This window comes from Camelina sativa, chromosome 17 (assembly GCF_000633955.1).
Source record: "Camelina sativa cultivar DH55 chromosome 17, Cs, whole genome shotgun sequence".
Classification (NCBI taxonomy): Eukaryota; Viridiplantae; Streptophyta; class Magnoliopsida; order Brassicales; family Brassicaceae; genus Camelina; species Camelina sativa.
This window is the reverse complement of record NC_025701.1, coordinates 6,239,350-6,256,164: the sequence shown is the minus strand read 5'-3', so window position 1 is coordinate 6,256,164 and position 16,815 is coordinate 6,239,350. Positions and strand designations below refer to the sequence as shown.

General features: G+C 31.3%; 7 protein-coding genes and 1 pseudogene across 8 annotated transcripts; 2 read left to right on the top strand and 6 right to left on the bottom strand.

The window, feature by feature from the left end:
* Window positions 139–1,158, bottom strand: LOC104755648 (root meristem growth factor 2). Its single transcript, XM_010478067.2, has 3 exons — window positions 1,018–1,158; window positions 702–748; window positions 139–506 (listed from the first exon to the last, which is right to left on the bottom strand). The coding sequence occupies exons 1-3, from the start codon at window positions 1,094–1,096 to the stop codon at window positions 300–302; spliced, it is 333 nt and encodes a 110-aa protein (XP_010476369.1). The 5' UTR covers window positions 1,097–1,158; the 3' UTR covers window positions 139–299.
* Window positions 3,647–6,514, top strand: LOC104755646 (protein ABHD17B). 2 transcript variants are annotated; one of them, XM_010478065.1, is made up of 6 exons: window positions 3,647–4,339; window positions 4,800–4,836; window positions 4,917–5,153; window positions 5,671–5,718; window positions 5,821–6,194; window positions 6,318–6,514. In XM_010478065.1, the coding sequence occupies exons 1-6, from the start codon at window positions 4,026–4,028 to the stop codon at window positions 6,388–6,390; spliced, it is 1,083 nt and encodes a 360-aa protein (XP_010476367.1). In that variant the 5' UTR covers window positions 3,647–4,025; the 3' UTR covers window positions 6,391–6,514. The 2 variants fall into 2 exon arrangements, with proteins under 2 accessions (XP_010476367.1, XP_010476368.1); XM_010478066.1 differs by having other exon boundaries at window positions 4,324–4,339; window positions 4,922–5,153.
* On the top strand, window positions 6,835–8,156 carry LOC104755645 (zinc transporter 7-like). Its single transcript, XM_010478064.1, has 3 exons — window positions 6,835–7,446; window positions 7,541–7,690; window positions 7,851–8,156. The coding sequence occupies exons 1-3, from the start codon at window positions 6,835–6,837 to the stop codon at window positions 8,154–8,156; spliced, it is 1,068 nt and encodes a 355-aa protein (XP_010476366.1).
* Window positions 8,803–9,150, bottom strand: LOC104759206 (defensin-like protein 287). The gene is given in 2 exon segments (XM_019238855.1): window positions 8,803–8,978; window positions 9,072–9,150. Coding segments are annotated over 2 exon segments (255 nt in total).
* LOC109129873 (putative defensin-like protein 288) lies at window positions 10,094–10,531 on the bottom strand. The gene is given in 3 exon segments (XM_019238854.1): window positions 10,094–10,271; window positions 10,274–10,364; window positions 10,487–10,531. Coding segments are annotated over 3 exon segments (225 nt in total). The 3' UTR covers window positions 10,094–10,182.
* LOC109129872 lies at window positions 11,837–12,143 on the bottom strand (annotated as a pseudogene).
* LOC104755644 (defensin-like protein 268) lies at window positions 13,069–13,503 on the bottom strand. The gene is made up of 2 exons (XM_010478063.1): window positions 13,436–13,503; window positions 13,069–13,331 (listed from the first exon to the last, which is right to left on the bottom strand). Exons 1-2 carry the CDS (start codon window positions 13,482–13,484, stop codon window positions 13,069–13,071), a joined length of 312 nt encoding a protein of 103 aa, XP_010476365.1. The 5' UTR covers window positions 13,485–13,503.
* LOC109129871 (defensin-like protein 286) lies at window positions 15,770–16,005 on the bottom strand. The gene is made up of 2 exons (XM_019238853.1): window positions 15,945–16,005; window positions 15,770–15,861 (listed from the first exon to the last, which is right to left on the bottom strand). The coding sequence occupies exons 1-2, from the start codon at window positions 16,003–16,005 to the stop codon at window positions 15,770–15,772; spliced, it is 153 nt and encodes a 50-aa protein (XP_019094398.1).

Sequence of the window (16,815 nt, the reverse complement as noted above, 5' to 3'; positions counted from 1 at the left end):
GGGAGTCGGAGCCCATTAAACTACAAACCAAGACGGGTGAAATACATAATCTGGTTATATCTTAAAACATGGTAAATTGTATATTGTACGACATCGACAAATGATAACATTGAGAGAACACAACTAGGTTACACACTTATACGTACCACTTTTTATAGAAAACTTAGAACGATCGATGTTACAAAAACAAAGCTCATATCTAGTTACACATATATATATATATATATTATGTATTTTGATATCTTATAATATTAATATTGAATAATAAGGAGCATTTTATAGGATTATGACAAATTTGATCAGTTGTTCTTGGGAGGATGGTGTCTTGGTTTCCAGTAATCAGCAGTGTACGCAACGAGATCATCCTCTTCCTCAACAGTTGTCTCTTTCTTTGTTGGCTTCTTCATCATCATCTTTGTCGTTTCCTTACTAAACTCTTCTCCACTTCTTCCTCCTATTTGGACCTTCTTCATCGCATCCCCATCATCATCAAGATGCTTCATAACCTGCTTATCATCATCAACCTTATTAGATTATTTACGTGTTTATGTATGTCGTCGAAACTTAAACTACTGAGGTATAATGTGCAGCCCCTATGTGAAATTCGCACTTTTTGCCTAATGTGGGCATTGATTCCATAAGTTTTCACTACTCAAGAAATTAAAACACGTAAAAGTATTTTTTGGGGAACATAGTAATACCTTTGCATTTGAAACATCGTCAACTCTTGACACTTCATCCTTGTGTCCTGATGAAAAAATAGGATATACTTATAAACTATAAAGTAACTGCATTTTTACTGTAAAGTATAAACATGCATGCAACTGTATATAATTCATACAAAATGGGGAAAAGGAATAAATAGCATTGAGAAAGTTCGATTTTCATAATGCAAGTTTTTACGTATATAATATGAATTATATGAGTTACGTACGTAACTATTTCGAATATTCACGACATTAAAATTTTGATGATTGAACATATTAGAGAAAAGGAAAATAAAAGAAAGAGATGAACCATGAAGAGAATAGCTAAAGGAGAGGCAAAACAAAAGAAGAATCAACAAACACAGAAAGCTCGAAGTGATATTGGCCATCTCTTATATTCTTCTTTTAGATGCGATCGAAAACGCTCTCTAAATGTATTATGTGAGATCGAAAACGCTCTCAAAACTGAATGATGAAGAATAGAAGAAGATTAACTAGTGTATATATATAGGGGAAGAAAAACACCCAAGAGTATGCCAAATTTAATCTATTTTTACTTTACCATAAGCCATGTGTCTCTATTGGGAACCTGCCATGCATAGATATTGGGACATGCGTAGAATTCCCGAAAGATGCATGAAACTGTGAACTACAACATGAGATCCAAGTTCACACCCATAACTAAGTGAGCCAACCCAACTAGATAAAAAAAATTATATATCAAGTGTGAATGAACATAGTCTATATATTAATCAATCCCGTTGTAAAAATATAAATATACTTCTTTGGTTTTCGAAATAAGCTTACAATACTAGCATAGAAAAATATGGTCGAATGATGTAAAAAACAAAAAATATTTTGTCGAACTTAGAATATCTACTAAGGTACCGTTCATAAAGATCTTAAAGAGAAACATGCATCTTCTTGACCAAAACATTAAAGAAAAAGGTTTGTATTAACTATTAAGTCAAAATTATGTACGACCATTCAAGAACATTCCTTTTGTTTTTTTTAGTAATGAATTGCTCTGAAAGTGGAACTTAATTAAGAAAAAGGAATTATAGTGCAAAAATGTGCGGGTAAGCACAGTAAATCTATTTTGTGGAAAGCATTTTCAATCTCATTTTTAAATCGCTAGAAGTGCCATTCAGGATGAGCTTTTGGGTAAATGAATGTACTTTGGAGCCGGCCGGAAACAAAACTAGCCAGACACCACAATATATAACTATAAGTATAGTTTGGCTTCCATTTGGTATTAGTATTACATAATTTATTTTCCTGGAATGACTTTTGTGATCTCCGAGTTTTTCCCCCTCTCACAAGTCACAAATACAAATGATACTGAAAAAAGAAGATATTTACGTTGGGAATAGCCCAAAAACATCGAATAAGGAGAAGAAACATAACGTAAAATGCAATTCACAGATGTGCATGTTTTGTGTTGGTCTCTTACTATATTACCACTTTTCTCAGGTTCAAGAACAATAAAAGTAAAACTTGCTCAATTCTCTATACTAAATATAAACACACCCTTAAACTGAACTATAATATATTTAATACTGAGTCCTAGCTAAAATTTGTTAAGTCAAGTTAAAACATGAGTAGATTAGCTGTATAGTGTTTCTATATGACTTTCAAGTTGCCACTAATTACATGTTTTTAAGTTTTATTCATAAGTTTTGTTGACAAAAAAACCACAATTTTTTTTATGAATCTATATACCTGATAATATAAAAATATAATCGGCAGATCGAAGGAAGTCGGTCAAATATGAGTTATTAATTAGTTAATGGACCGTAAGAAACATATCATGATGAATCAGTGGGTGTGGAATGTAACCTATGGTCTATATAACTTCTATAATTGGAATTTGTGTATCTTTGTTAGTATCAATATTGTGTATGCTGTTTCTCCCACATTGCACCAAAATTTACGTACCTAATTGCTTTACCCGATCAGGAGTTCATAACATAATATTTTTTTTCTTAGTATCATTACAACAGTATCATCTGGAGTTAATTCGATTAAACCATAAGTCTGTAATCTCTATCTGTGTGAAACTGCAAAAAAAATTAATAATCCGTTTTTTCTTTTACTTTTATAATGCTACTACAAATTTGAAGCGAAGGTCTCAAATCATTAACCATTTTTACGTAAGACTTTCACTATGTATGTACAAGTTAGTAGTGCAAGTGATTTTCATTAAACCTGATGAATTTTCATAAAATATTTTCCTATTTACCTGAATTTTTCATTTAAACCTGATGTAGTTACATGTTTCATAATGGGCTATTCGTATGCATATAGGCCCAATTATACGGACGCGTCATGTCGTTAATTAAGCATGCAATGATGGAAATAAACAAAATTTGAATTTAGATTTCGTTAACCCCAATAAGATATTGCCCGTGTAATTCCAAAAGAGAAGATTGATTTGAATTTTCCTTAAGTAATGATTAGATTTAGCTTTCTTTCCCTCCAAACGAATAGATTACTAATTGATTTAGAGCTATCTGTTCTCCACTACACATCATTGTTTCCCTTTATTAGATTAAGTTTTATATTCTTTCATTGATTAATAATTTGCTCATTTTTATACTCTCTCCGTTTCAAAATATAGAATGTTTTAACTAAAGCACGCAGATTAATAAGCTTTTACTTTTAACAAGTTCAACCAATCAGAAATAATACTGCATAATATAAAATATTAAACTAATCTAAAAGTTGCATAGAAACTTGAAAACATCTTATATTATGAAACAAAAAACTTTTCTAAAACATCTTATATTTTGAAACGGAGGGAGTAATAAAAGTAGCATCTAGAAGACCACTGATCGATCGGTATGTGGGCGTGTGTATCCTCATCTATGTCTTTTTATACTGATAATAAGTAACATCCTTATTTATGCTTTTTTTAACGACATCTTATGACAGTTGACACTTGACACAATGTTTGGCTTTTACGATTCTGAAACATGATTGTGAAGGTCAAATTCATTTTGTTATATACTTATCACTTCCAAATCAATAAGAGAAAGTTATAATAGAATGACGAGAAATATTTTGCATAGTTTAAGGAAATTAATATAGTATGTTAAGCCTTAATCTTAGTTATATTTAGATGGAAACTTTATATAAAAAGACAGAGCATTTAAAGGGGAAAATTTAGAATTTATTTTATAACCATATTATGAATAAATAAATATTAGCTCTAAGTAATATCACTAGATTATAGCATATCATCTATCATTATCGCATAGGCCATTCTTTTCTTCTTACCAATAATTAATTATATAAAAAAAAAGATTCTCGAGTGAAATGGGAGCTGCGACGTCGACGATGGCTGCGAGGTTTGCTTTCTTCCCACCAACTCCTCCGTCGTACACGGTGGTGACAGAGGAGTCTACGGGGAAGATGAGGATATCGACGAACATGCAGTATCATCACCTCAGAGATGAGGATATCGAAGTTGCGAAGATACGGACAAGAAGAGGGAATGAGATCGTGGCGATGTATGTGAAGAATCCAACCGCTAAACTCACCGTTTTGTTTTCTCACGGCAACGCCGCCGATCTTGGTCACGTTTTCTACATCTTCGCCGAGCTAATTCAACTCAATGTCAATATCATGGGGTTAGTTTTTATATCTCCATGACATAATAATGTATTAATCCATTAATTAAGTTCACTTGTTTTGGTTCTATGTTTTTGTTCCATACTATTTTTTGATAAGAGACAAGATTTTATTCAATCCAAAAATAAAAGTGATGGTACATTAGTCATCAGAAAATTTATATTTATGATTTCTCAATATTAGGTTAGTTAGGATAGCATAGGATTCCAAATTATATTTAATAAAATAAGTACTTTTAACCCCAAAAAAAAAAATTATTTCGTCAAATTTCTTAGCTAGCTGTTTTTTCGTTTGTTCTTAATTAATTTTGTATAATTTATTAATAAAATGTATATTAATTATATATTTTCTTAAAAAAATAGGATGGTCTATTTCAACACTGAGACCACCGAATTTTAAATAATATACAGTAATTTGGGTTCTAATAATACATATGGGGTTCTGTGATGATAATTGCAGATACGATTACTCAGGATATGGGCAATCTTCTGGTAAGGTAAGTCATGTATTCCGATTATTTTAAATAACGCTTGGGATTAGCGCGTGTGATTTAATTTGGATCGTAAAAATTGAAAGCCAAGCGAACAAGAGACGTACGCAGACATAGAAGCAGCTTATAATTGGCTAAGAAACACTTATGGTACAAAAGATGAATGTATCATTTTGTACGGACAATCCGTCGGAAGTGGACCGTCCCTTGAGCTTGCTTCTCGTCTTCCATGTCTCCGAGCACTTGTTCTTCATAGTCCTTTTTTGTCCGGTTTACGCGTCATGTACCCTTTCAAGCATTCCTTCTCGTTCGACATTTACAAGGTTTGATCCTTCTTTTATATTTTCTTTAAAGGAGAGATCTCAGCATCGATTCGTGACCTAATATTGAGTCTCTAGCTAGAGATTTGATTTCTATCTAGTTAAGAAGCTAGTACAGTCTAGGATCGTATTATGTGATATTTTATTAATTACTTGACAGTATAGAGTTTCTTAATTTTCTTCTAAATATCTTTTTTTCTTAATTAGAGTTAAGTACATTATCCTATTAGAATATCAAAATATTGACATTGAATATTATACGTTTCTTTAATTTTCTAAAACTTAAACATCATAGCCAAGTACATCTATTAACAATAACTTCATGGGATCAATGATGTGTACATCTATAAACATCTATTAGTGTTAATATTGGATTTGGTATGGTAAACCTTTATGGGATCAATGATGACATTCCATGGTGTGTAAAAATATAAGATATATGATTTTAACATATATCTACCCCCAAAATAAGGATAATCTCATTGGTTTGGTACACTGATAAAAGTTTTTTTTACTGCAGAATATTGACAAAATTCATCTCGTGGAGTGTCCTGTTCTTGTGATTCATGTAAGTCTATTTTCACATCACAGTATATTGATATACAGTAATCATTCTTATTTTATATATACGAGATTATAATAACAACTTGGTATAATACTCTCCTTGCAGGGAACGAATGACGATGTGGTGAATATTTCACATGGAAAACAGTTATGGGAACTATGCAAAGAAAAATACGAACCCTTATGGCTTAAAGGAGGAGGCCACTGTGATCTTGAGATGTCCCCTCACTACTTACCTCACTTGAGAAAGTTCATTTCAGCCATTGAGAAGCTTCCAATTTCAAACTTTCGGCGCCAATCACTGGCTGATGACCACAAGAAAGAGAAATCAACAAAGAGTAGTAGTTGGATTGGATCTAGGCATAGCACAGAATGTGTTACTGCTAGAGACAGATCAAGAAAGTACATTAGTAACGATCATCGGTATGGGAAGAGAAACAGTGTGGATAGCTCCGATCGGGCTAGGAATAGCTTCGACAGGTTAGTACTTAAACCGTTGATGATCGAATGATTCAGTTATTAACTTTAGTTTTTGTTATCTGAAGTCGATTTGTATGATCATGTTATACAGGAGATCTTACTACATAAAGTTTTTGGTTGTAGGTTGGGTGAAATTGTGAGATCAGTTCGGTTGTGTAATGTTGATTGTGTGAAGAATGCAGTTGCTGAGGTTTAATATTTGTTGTCACAACATTTTTTTTTCTTTTTCTGATTCGTTCGTTAGACTCTTTGGAAAAGAGAAACACATTTCTGTATGAAAATATTTTATTTTCTTTCTAAAGCATTACTATGAACATATATATTTATTATCCAATAACAATTGATTAATTCTCATCCTTAAAATCTAAAATATAATTCATTCCGCAGAAATTTATTATGCCTCACGTCACGTCATCAAGGCCACATCAGCGCCACAGCACAACTGGTAATTTTTGTTTGACCAAGCTCTGTTGAAGAAGTGTGTGTGCGGCGGAGACAACACAAGCCAGACACCTGTTTACAATATCCAAGTCTACGCCACTCACAGGAGATCTTCTGTTGCAAGATCCGCGCTCTATATAAACAAACCCTATAACCTCACAAACTTTACACTCAACTCAAAACCATAAAAAGAAACAAAATGGCTTCTACTCATCAAATTTACAAGCTAATGATCATTGCAATACTATTTCTCTCCTACACATTAACCTCTCTAACTGAAAATACCGAGCTCGCAAGCGTTCCACAATGCAAATCCGGACCACACGCATCGTTTTGCAACAACAACAAAGAATCGACGAAACTCAAAATCATAGCTATTTTCTCTATCTTAGTGGCGAGTATAATTGGTGTTTCTTTACCCTTGTTCACCCAAAGGGTTCCGGCGTTAGGACCAGACCGAGATCTTTTTGTGGTCGTCAAGGCATTGGCCTCTGGAGTGATCTTAGCGACGGGTTATATGCATGTATTACCCGACTCTTTTTACGATCTCAATTCCCCTTGCTTACCAAGAAACCCGTGGAAGAAGTTTCCGTTCACTACCTTTATCGCTATGCTATCGGCTTTGATAACGTTGATGGTGGATTCTTATGCTATGAGTTGGCATAAGAAGAGAATGCTTAAATCGCAAGCAAATGTCGTTGAAACCCTAGAGAGTGGATCAAAGGAATTGGAGAGTAAAAACGGGATTATAGTTGCCGACCGGAAAGACGACGCAAAATCTCAGCTTATTAGGCATCAAGTCATTGCTCAGGTAGGCACACAGTATGGTTGATTTCCTTTGTTGAAATTTGTTACATTACAATATTTCATAGAACCCTAATTTTGAAATAAATAAATCTGTGCAGGTTTTGGAGCTAGGAATTGTAGTGCACTCCGTTGTAATCGGCCTTGCAATGGGAGCTTCTGATAACAAATGTACCATACGTTCTCTCATCGCGGCTCTTTGTTTTCATCAGTTATTTGAAGGCATGGGGCTTGGCGGTTGCATTCTTCAGGTAGCAAAATTGTACTTAACAATCGCTTAGCCGAGTATATATATTGCATTTTACTAAAATAAATTTGTGAACAAAAATAAATTAGTTTATAATCAACTGATTGTAGTATACTTCTCATTGTACCAACTCTTTATTATAGTTTTTTTTCTTTTTTTCTAAGGCGCAATATGGGAAGAAAACAAGCTGGACAATGGTGTTTTTTTTCTCGGTCACGACACCACTAGGGATCGTCCTTGGAATGTTGTTACAAACTGTGTACAGCCCCACGAGTCCAACGGCATTGATTGTAGTTGGTGTCTTAAACGCATGTTCGGCCGGTTTATTGAACTACATGGCACTTGTTGATCTATTGGGTGCTGATTTTTTGGGACCAAAGTTGCAAGGAAATATGAAGCTTCAGACAATGGCTTATGTTGCTGTTTTTCTAGGTGCCGGAGGAATGTCTTTAATGGCCAAATGGGCTTAGAAAATGTTGAAAATTGAAATTGCATGTATGCCAAATTACATTTAGTCCATTCGTAAACCGTCTCACCATTTGTTGAGTGAGCCAATATAAATTTGTTTTAACTTGAGCCACATCATGTTTAATAATTTCGAATAATTTTCTTTAGTAATATATTTTTGTTTTATAGAGAAAAAGTAATGGCAGAAAACAAAAATATATAATAGTCTTTAGCTCAGTTGGTAAATGAGCAAGTTATGTCACGAGTTCGAGTATATGATTGTACATGTTATTAACTGTTTCACAAAAAAGAGGAAGATATATATAACTAATGTCGGTTATAGAGAAAATCTAAACAAACTCCGGATATTTGACCCTTTAATTCAATTGTTTGACCCCGCAGATCTTTTTTTGTTAATAAATTGATAATAATTAAGCCGGTAATATCTGATATACGCATATGATTTTCGTATTGCAGTACGTTTTATCAAATTGTTCAAAAAAAAAAAAAAAGAACTGATCATCTTAACACACGTACGTTTTATTCCCTTGGTAACAACTGATTGATATTGATACATGCATAGTCCTCATTGTTGTATCTATTGAACTTTTTGTTATTCGTTTACATTATTGAAAAAGAGAACATTAATTTAGGAGAAAGATGACTTAATTAAGCGGTTGGACTGGTAGTTTCTCCACCAAAACTATGGCATCTACATAATCCTTTATCACATCGACAATCAACACAAGCCTCACACGCGATGTTCGTTAAACATTGTGTATTTGTTTTGCATCTAAATGAGATTGTGACATCATCCCCCTTGGCTATCTCCGATGACTCTGAAACTGCGAAAAGAAGAATGAAAAACAATGCAATTAAATTTTTAAAACACTGTACAAATTGTTTAAAGGGGTCGACCAGCAAAATATTGCGTTAACGGTAAAGAAACTAGATTTCGGTCGCAGTGAGGACAAGAACGGCCAATAACATAGCCATAATTACGCCAAGATTGTTCATTTTCTCTCTGAATTTTGAGACTGATTCTTTTTGTTGAAAATGAACGGCACCTTGTATGTAACTTTAGCTTCGTTAATTTGTAATGATTGTAGTGTGACAAAGAACAACAAATATATGTAGGAGCATGATGGCCTCAAGATGGTCAAGTAGAGAGTGATTCCTTTTCTATTTTTGTATGTTTGGAAATATATAACAATATATCTATTATTTCCTCCGATTTTTTAATTTTCATTCTAGAGTTAAATTTTTGTTTAATACTATTATTTATCGTTTCCTTTTTACGATGCAATTTTATCAATCAAATTTTCAGTTTTATCTCTCACTTTTAGCTTATTAATTCTATAAAATAAATGAAATAATGTATTAATGAAGGGTAGATCATGTAATGTTAGGAAAAACTTTAGATCATTCCATATTTATCAACTCTAAACAATAAAGTAATGATTAAATCTGAAAGTTTTAGGCAAAAAAATTATGTTTACTATACAGCTGCATATTGTTCATTTATGTTGGTGTTGGGTTTCTACGATTATGAAGCCCGAAAGAAAAGCCCAATAAGTTGTAATTGTCGTTCGAGATAATAGGCTTGGAGGAAGCCCAGGAAATGGGATCGTATGGAGAAGATGCCGAGTCAAGGTTTTGGAGAGGATCTCGGGATGACGAGCCGGGATCGTTGGAGGAGAACGAGGAGATAGTTTCGAGACCGGTTTTCTGTATTAGTAGTCGGATTTTGATTAGAAAGAGGACATGTAACTTTTAACGAATATAACAGAGAAAATCAATACAAAAAATCCAGTTCGTTTGTTCTTTATTGTTCTTGTCGATTTATACCGAAAGTCTGCCCAGATCTTATTTCTTAACTAAATTTTTCTAGTTGTTGTTTCTGATATCAATGATTTAGTATTAAGATTTTTTCATTAAATTATAAATCAGATATTTTATTTCATTCACTGAAGGTTTTTTTTTTTTTAATTATTCTTTTGCACATGACAAGAAAATAAAAGAGAAATTGAAAAGAAATGGACAAATTGATTAAGCAGTTAATGGCGCAGCTGTTGGATTTCCACCAAAACCATGGCATCTACATAATCCTTTATCACATCGGCAATCAGTACAAGCTTCACAAGCTATGTTTCTCAAACAGTCCGATTTCGTTTTGCATGTGAATGAGATTGTGATCGTTTTCTTCTTAGCATCCACCACAGAGTTTGGAACTGCCAGAGAAAAAAAAAAAAGTCATATCAAAATACTGTTATTGGTATAACAAAAAAGTGAAACTGAATTTGAGGTTTAAGAAGAAAGAAAGAAAAAACTAAATACAAGTCGCGGTGAAGACAAGAGCGGCCAAAAACACTGCAATGGTTACACGAAGATTATTCATATTTTTCTCCTAGCTCTGAACCGAATTCGTTTGTAGAATTTGAGGTGTGGATAACTTTCGTTTAGTTTGCGATGTGATGGAAGAATACAATTATAGGTGTATTATATATAGAGCATGATGGTCCATAAAGTTGCTTCTTTGCCTAAAATGTTATTACTTTTTTCAATGTTTTCAATTAATGAAGTTGTTGACACCTATGTGTATATGATATGCTTGTAAATTTTAAATTAAATTAACAGATTTTTTTTTTTTTTTGGTAAGGAACAGATTTGTTAATAAGGTGTCTTAATTTAGAATCTATGGCTTTTAAAGGAAATAAATTTATCACAAAAAGAAAGTGTAGGTTAAGTGGTTAGAAAAATCTAAGGCTTTTGTCGTTTTCTTCCAAAAAGCACGAAAAGAGAAACCACAAATGATCTGTTTTGTTATTGAAAAATGTAAATTTAATTTATAGAAAAATAAATATAAATAACACTAAATATTATAGGGAAAATCAGTGTAAAGGAAAATAAATTTAAGGTCAAGAAAAAAAATATCTCACAAACTAAGCACATTATTTTCTTAAGATTCGTTTTTTTTTGCTGGAAATAAAGTTTTTAAAGCCTTACCAGTCATACCAATCATCATTCTTCCAAAAATTGTAAATATGATTTTATAAGTTAAATTAGGCTTTAGACATACAAAAGTTTTCAAAGTTTAATGTATACTTTCCTGATATTTTTTTCATAATTTTTAATGGTATATGGACAATTACATTATTTGTTCTAAAAAACACTATTTTAAATATATTGTATTAAAATATATGTTCAGACCAAACGACGTGGTGACTGTCACTGGTTTATTCATTTATGTGTGTCTTTAATATTTTCAACCATAATCTAAACTCTAAATTAACTATGATCTGATGAGCTGTTTTTTTTGTTTTAACTTTTATGTAATGATATGTGCGACTCGGTCACAGAAAGAAGAATCAAACTCTTCTTGGGCTCTTATGGGTGAATATTAAAACTATCGCGCTATAATTATATTTTTTATGTAAGAAGAATAAAAATATTTATGTTTTAGTGGATGTCCTTGCCCTCACAATCACAACTATTGTTGAACCACAACATCTACGAGCAAAATCATGTTCTAATCTCGGCCACAAAATGAGTCATTCAATATACATATATAGTTTATATATTAAACGGTTGATATATAATCTTCATTATTAATTTTCTCAATTGAAAAAATTGCGATTTAGTTTATTTTGCATTATAAACAAATGATTATACAGGAGAAAGAGTAGTTCAAGATGTTGTTGGATCATTGTCTTGGGGGTTTAGAGCCATGGCATTTACACTTTCCATGATCGCATTTGCAATCCTGATAAGAACAATGCCTACAAGCAATATGGTTTAAACAACCCTGGTCCATTTTGCATTTGAATTATTTGGATTTGGATAGAGTGTCCATTTTGAGTTCCTCCAACGAATTCGTAACTACCAAATGAAAAAAAAAAATGAGTTTTTGTTAAAGCAGCCAATGACCAAAGTGTCAAATGTATAATACTAATCGCGTTGAAGACAAAAAAAGCCAAGAACGCAACAATGGTAACGCGAAGATTGTTCAATTTTTGTTTCGGATTTTTGAAAACATATTGTCAAATGAATTAAATTATCTTATATACATGAATAATTTGTGTTGATGAGCTCTAGATATGTATACACGTTAAACTATTAATTGGGCTTTTCTGTTTTAATGATTTTATTAAATATCATTTTAAACAAATTAGCAAAAACTAATTGGATTGGATTTACAATTGTCAAAATATATTTACCAAATTAATACCAAATCTATGTGTGTTTTTTTTTTTTTTTGACATCAACCAACTCTTTGTGTAATTTGTTTCAATTTATTCATAATATTTGCAACTAAGTAAATAAACAACTGTTTGTTCAAAAAAAAATAAAAAAAGTATATAAACATCTATATCTCGAAGTAATTTATCTTTGGATATGTTTTCTTTTATTGGGGGTTTGAAAATGGACTATCGGGTCCATGAGTCCAAGAAAGAAAAAAAAAATGCATATCATTCTTTATCTTCGACACCAAGACTTGGAAATATTGGCTTCATGTATCTTATGATTATCTCGCGTGCTAGTTGCAAGCTATAGAGGCGAAATGTGGAGGAGGGTGTCCGCCGGATAGGGGACCAACCAATTCGGGAGTTGTAAAACAATTAAGAAATGCTTCCCTACTTGTAGACTTAAGAAATGCTTTTGAGATTCACGTGAGTGTAGTTTTGGTTGAAGTCTCCAATCATTTATTTTGTAATAATCTGTAGAGGTACTCACATTAATTAGGTTTTGATAAGCGTAGCAAAAATAATATAATGGACTGAATACAAATTAAGGTTTCATGGACTCTTTGCTTCAAGGATTTATGTGTGATAAACGTAGCAAAACTAATATGATGAGATATAATCATTTTTATATCTTTGTGAGCTCAACATCTCTTCTTTAGCGATTAATATACATTCACCGGAGTTGCATCAATCAGCATCTATAGCATTCACATATATGCATATCACATGTTCGATTGTATATACAGACTTTGAGTTTGCACGTTGGCGGACAAATTTCGTTACAAGAAGAGTTTCCGTGGCAACGCTCACACTGTCTGATATCAGGGCTAGAACCAATCACCGTAGTAGTGAGAACTTGAAGATCATTGCCACAGTTGCAGTAAGGATTTGTGGAAGGACAAATGCATGGTTTTTGCGATTCTCTTACCATCGCATCAGATACCGACAATAAATCTGCATCCCAAAAGATTAAAAACAAATCAGTAAATGTTGGCAGAAGTGTAAAATGGATTTCACATTTTCAAGGCTATGTGGTATACGTGCAACGTAATTCTTACAAGATGCAGCAATAAGAGCGAATACAAAATGAAAGATAAGTCTCGCCATAGATTTTTTAAGTCCTTGCAATGAGAATAAAATTTTGATGGAGAGCTTACTGCAAAAGCTTTGACTATTTGTATTTAACTTACGAATTTTTAAATAATTTGGTAAGAACAAAAAAAGTCAAGTAATTTTCATTTTAGTTAATTGACTTAATGAGAAATCAAATCGGATTCAGTTCAGAACCATCCGAAAATAATTCATGGGTTTTTGCCTTTTTGGGTTATATATTATTCAATTAAATCGAAAATATTAAATATTAAATTAAATGTAAATTTAAATAGATTTCCTAAAGAAAATATAGTGGTTATCGAATATTTATGGTGCCTCTAATTTAGAAAACTAACAAAATTAATATTCTTAGTAAATCAAATGACACTTCAAGTTTGGAAAACTATTATAAAATAATATCTGATTGCCAAATTGCTCCTAAATTTTAGTCATCTATCGGATATCTCATTAATTTTTATTCTAAACCAACAAAATCCAATAATATCATATAATTATAAAGATATCATATGTTTGCCAAATATCGCAAGTTTTCACCTAATTGTTAGTATTCTACTTGATTTCGAAAACAAAAATATCATTAATCACTAAAAGATCCTAACAAAACCCAAAACTATTTCTTTATATGATTAGAATCAATACTAGTATTTTTGCAGCAGTTTTTGCTCAAAAATACTTTTTGGAAAGTTTTTACATTTAATGCATTGACTTTAATATTAGTTACCAAAACTTCAAAATTAGTTATAGGTAAGATTTTGAAAAATAAGGAAATATTTCTATCTCATTCAAACATAAATATATGATTCCCTTTTATTTTCTATTTGAATTTATATTTAAATTATCTTGAACTATTCTATAATATATTTAGTTAGTAAAAATTATATTTTTTCTTGTATATGATGTAATACAAAATTTTGAAAACGGACATATATTACTCAATAGATGAATAAAAAATACGGGTATAATATCCCACATCATCTAAAATGATAGGGCAATGTTTCAAAGTCATACTATAAAAGAGACCAAAATGATTTCGAATACAAATGAGTAGAAAGCTTGATTTCTCAGGCATTCAAACTTAAAAAACTTTTATTTGGTTTATTCCGTTTCTTTATTTCAAAGATTTTTAAAAGGTTAAATATGAAAATATTTAAAACTTTTAAAAAGTTAAATATGATAAATATTATACCGTAGATACAAAATAAATATTAAAAATTAAGATGATATAGTATGAGTTAAAATATCTCGGGACGGATTATATAGCGGGACGGGTTTTATCGATATTTATATAGATTAAAATATATCATTAATTCGGTGTTACAGGGGTAAAACACCATTTCATTATTTTATTAATACTGTCGGTATTAGAGAATAAGCATATCTAATTAAATTGATTAAATAAATATTATGTAAAAAATAAATTATATTGCGATATTATATCGTTTATTTAACGATTATTATATAATTATAACATATTTAACCAACATATACAACTTATAATTTAAATATTTTAGCTATAAATAATTTTACCCCGCAGTGTACCGGGGGTCCTAATCTAGTTCAATATTAAATTATCAGTACAAGATCAGCTACAAAGAGTATATTCAATAAGTTAGTTTAAGTAATTACCTTAAAAAACAAAATTACTATTAATATTCTATATATATTTAATTATTTATAGAATTATTAGGAAACTTCTCTACAAGTCAAAATACATTTTTCTAGAAGACTTCAATTTACTAATCCTAAAAATCGACACCCAATCCTCACTAAATAAAGCAATACATTTGTGGAACAAAACATCAAGTCCTTGTTTCATTCCAATTTTTCTATGGTTTTCCTGAAGTTTTTTTATTTATTTATGATTTTTTGTTTACTATATTCATGTTCTTTTATCCAATATGATGTATATTAATGTTTTTAAATTTTATTTTACATGAACATCAAAAATATTGTGAATCTATCAAACTCATATTTGTTTTGTGATACAGATATATACAAAATTTCATTCAATATTTTTTAATTATGATGCAGATTACGACTACAAACCGAATTATAAATTTATGGTTGTTCAAAAAAAAACGGTTGATATATAATCTTCATTATTAATTTTCTCAAGTGAAAACATTTCGATTTAGTTTATTTTGCATTATAAACAAATGATTATACAGGAGAAAGATTAGTTCAAGATGTTGTTGGATCATTGTCTTGGGGGTTAGAGCCATGGCATTTACACTTTCCATGATCGCATTTGCAATAGTGTGATCCTTCCTCATAATCCGCTAATAGTTTAAACAACCCTGGTCCAATTTGCATTTGAATTCTTTGGATTTGGATAGAGTGTCCATTTTGAGTTCCTCCAACGAATTTGTAACTACCAAATGAAAAGAAAAAAAAACGAGTTTGTGTTAAAGCGGCCAATGACCAAAGTGTCAAATGTATAATGGAGCAAAATACCAATCACGTTGAAGACAAGAAAAGCCAAGAAGGCAACAATGGTAACGCGAAGATTGTTCATTTTTTGTCTCGGAGGTTTGAAAACATATTGTCAAATGAATTAAATTATCTTATATACATGAATAATTTGTTAGTTTGTGTTGATGAGCTCTATATATGTGTACGCGTTAAACTATTAATTGGGCTTTTCTGTTTCAATAATTTATTAAATATCATTAAACAAATTAGCAAAAACTAATTGGACTGGATTTACAATTTTTCAAAAAATATTTACTAAATTAATACCAAATCTATGTGTGTATTTTTTTTTTGTTGACATCAACCAACTCTTTGTGTAATTTGTTTCAATTTATTCATAATATTTGCAACTAAGTAAATAAACAACTATATCTCGAAGTCATTTATATTTGGATATGTTTTCTTTTATTGGGGGGTTTGAAATGGACTATCGGGTCCATGAGTCCAAAAAAGAAAAAAAAAATGCATATCATTCTTTATCTTCGACACCAAGATTTGGAAATATTGGCTTCATGTATCTTATGATTATCTCGCGTGCTAGTTGCAAGCTATAGAGGCGAAATGTGGAGGAGGGTGTCCGCCGGATAGGGGACCAACCAATTCGGGAGTTGTAAAACAATTAAGAAATGCTTCCCTACTTGTAGACTTAAGAAATGCTTTTGAGATTCACGTGAGTGTAGTTTTGGTTGAAGTCTCCAATCATTTATTTTGTAATAATCTGTAGAGGACTCACATTAATTAGGTTTTGATAAACGTAGCAAAAATAATATTATGGACTGAATACAAATTAAGGATTCATGGACTCTTTGCTTCAAGGATTTATTCATTTTGCTGGTGCAAAAAAAAAAAAAAA